At 46.5% G+C, this 2,311-nt stretch overlaps 1 protein-coding gene across 1 annotated transcript; it reads right to left on the reverse strand.

The window, feature by feature from the left end:
• Nucleotides 1-247: 247 nt before the first annotated feature.
• On the reverse strand, nucleotides 248-2,305 carry LOC122191789 (alpha-tectorin-like). The gene is made up of 2 exons (XM_042892183.1): nucleotides 1,652-2,305; nucleotides 248-654 (listed from the first exon to the last, which is right to left on the reverse strand). The coding sequence occupies exons 1-2, from the start codon at nucleotides 1,976-1,978 to the stop codon at nucleotides 460-462; spliced, it is 522 nt and encodes a 173-aa protein (XP_042748117.1). The 5' UTR covers nucleotides 1,979-2,305; the 3' UTR covers nucleotides 248-459.
• Nucleotides 2,306-2,311: the final 6 nt, after the last annotated feature.

Below are 2,311 nucleotides of genomic sequence, written 5' to 3' on the forward strand. Positions count from 1 at the left end.
AGGAAACACCGGAGATCAAAATTCACCCCCTGCATTCCCTCTGAATGCACAAAATCTTTGCTTTTAAGCAAAGCAGGGACAGAAAACACACCAGAAATAGCACACAGCACCGAAAAAAAAAACCCCATAAATGAAAGTGAAAGGGGCAGAGGGGTGAAAGGGGCAGAAATTCATGCAAATAAATTCTAAGCACCCCTCAGTGCACGCAGAGAGCTGAGGAACGGGGTTGGACACGGGAGCCACGACGTCTCAGCTGCAGCTTTATTGCTTCGGCAGAGCTTGTCGAGGGCATTCGAAGGAGTCACCAGGGGGAATGGGGCCGATGGGGGTCCGTGTTGATCCGCAAGAAGCAACCAAGAAAGGGGGAGAAGCCCCCAGAAATGCTTTTTTGCCTTCTGTTTTGGTGTCGCCTCGCTTGCCGTCCCTTTTTATTTCTTGTTCCCCCTTCTGGAATCCAACTCAAAGCCAGCACCTCTTGTCGGAGGCGGCCTGGGGCTTCTCGGTGGGGACCCCGACCACCTTAAAGACGTCGACTTGGAAGACCCAACGTCCTGGCACGTTGACGTTGGAGGTTTTGGTGATGTTGATGACGGCTTCGGTGCGGGAGCCGGGGATGTTGTAGTAGTTGGTTTCATCTCCGCTGTTGAAACCGGCCTGCGAGGATGGGCAACACAGGGGATGTAAGGCCTGGCCCTATAGGAGAGCCAGCAACCGCGGCGTCTCGACCCCAGAAGACGTCGGAGGGCCGACGTCCTGCCTCCCTCCGGTTGGTTTTGCCCTTTGGAAAGAGTCGCAGCGCTGCTTCCTAGTTTTGGGGTAGAAAAGTGGTGTTTCTGGGAGAAGGTGACATAAATTCGAGTGAAGACTGGCATTTTTTGGGACAAAGTGCTGAATATTTGGGAGAAAATATGTATTTCTGGGAGAAAATGTCATAAATTTGGGAGAAAATGGGTATTTCTGGGAGAAAATGTCGTGTATTTGGGAGAAAATTGGTATTTCTGGGAGAAAATGTCGTGTATTTGGGAGAAAATTGGTATTTCTGATAGAAAATGACGTATATTTGGGAGAAAATGGGTATTTCTGGGAGAAAATGTCATATATTTGGGAGAAAATGGGTATTTCTGATAGAAAATGCCATATATTTGGGAGAAAATGTGTATTTCTGGGAGAAAATGTCGTGTATTTGGGAGAAAATGTGTATTTGTGGGAGAAAATGTTGTATATTTGGGAGAAAATGGGTATTTCTGATAGAAAATGTCATATATTTGGGAGAAAATGTGTATTTCTGGGAAAAAATGCCATATATTTGGGAGAAAATGGGTATTTCTGATAGAAAATGTTGTATGTTTGGGAAAAAATTGGTATTTCTGGGAGAAAATGTCATATATTTGGGAGAAAATGGGTATTTCTGATAGAAAGTGTCGTATATTTGGGAGAAAATGTGTATTTCTAGGAGAAAATGATGTATATTTGGGAGAAAAATGGGTATTTCTAGAAGAAAATGATGTATATTTGGGAGAACACTGGTATTTCTGGAAGGTGAGGACATATATTTGGAAGATACCGAGTATTTCTGATAGAAACCTTACAGCTCAACCTCCTCCCCTGTCCCTCAATCCCCTTCGCCCCATTTCCCTTCAGCCCCACCTACGTGGGCCGGGGTGCCTCCAAGGCCAGTTTTGGGGTCACCGCCGCTCGCCACCCCCGTGGTCCATTGGATGTCCTTGTAGTTGAGGATGATGAAGGATGTGTCGGTGTTGGTGGTGAGGGTGGCCTGGAAGGTGTTCCCCTGTGGGGAGAGAAAAGTTAAAAATGGTGTCATCTGTGAGCAAGTGAAATAATTTTGGTGCTCTACCAAAGTTCTCCCCTGTGAGGGTTGACCGGAGGGGTGGCGTAGTGGAAAAAAAATTGACTTTCTGCCTAGGAAAAAGGTCAAAAATTGATCAGGGAGTAAAGATTTTGGGGATGACAACTGCATGTCAGCACCCAGAGGTGGTTGGGGAGATCTGTGGGGGCTCTGTGTAGATGCCCAGGGCTAGAAGGTAGAATGAAAGCCGTGGAGAACGTGGCTTGGCCTCAAATATTGTGAAGGGAAATGAAAGGGTGGGATGAGAAGGCCTACAGGTGGGCCACAGGAGCCAACAAAATCATTCTGGAGCAAATAATATTAATTATAATGGGCTGTGAGGTCCAACAAGTGGATCACAAAGCCAGTGCCTGAGTTGTGAAGGCCGAGAAATGGGTCAGAAAGAGAGAGAAAAAAAAATGACCACATGGGAGCCTTAAGGGTAATGAGTGGATTGGAGGCCAA

Source organism: Lagopus leucura, unplaced genomic scaffold, assembly GCF_019238085.1.
Source record: "Lagopus leucura isolate 7727_CA_CO unplaced genomic scaffold, USGS_WTPT01 32153-0_obj-0_obj, whole genome shotgun sequence".
Lineage (NCBI taxonomy): Eukaryota > Metazoa > Chordata > Aves > Galliformes > Phasianidae > Lagopus > Lagopus leucura.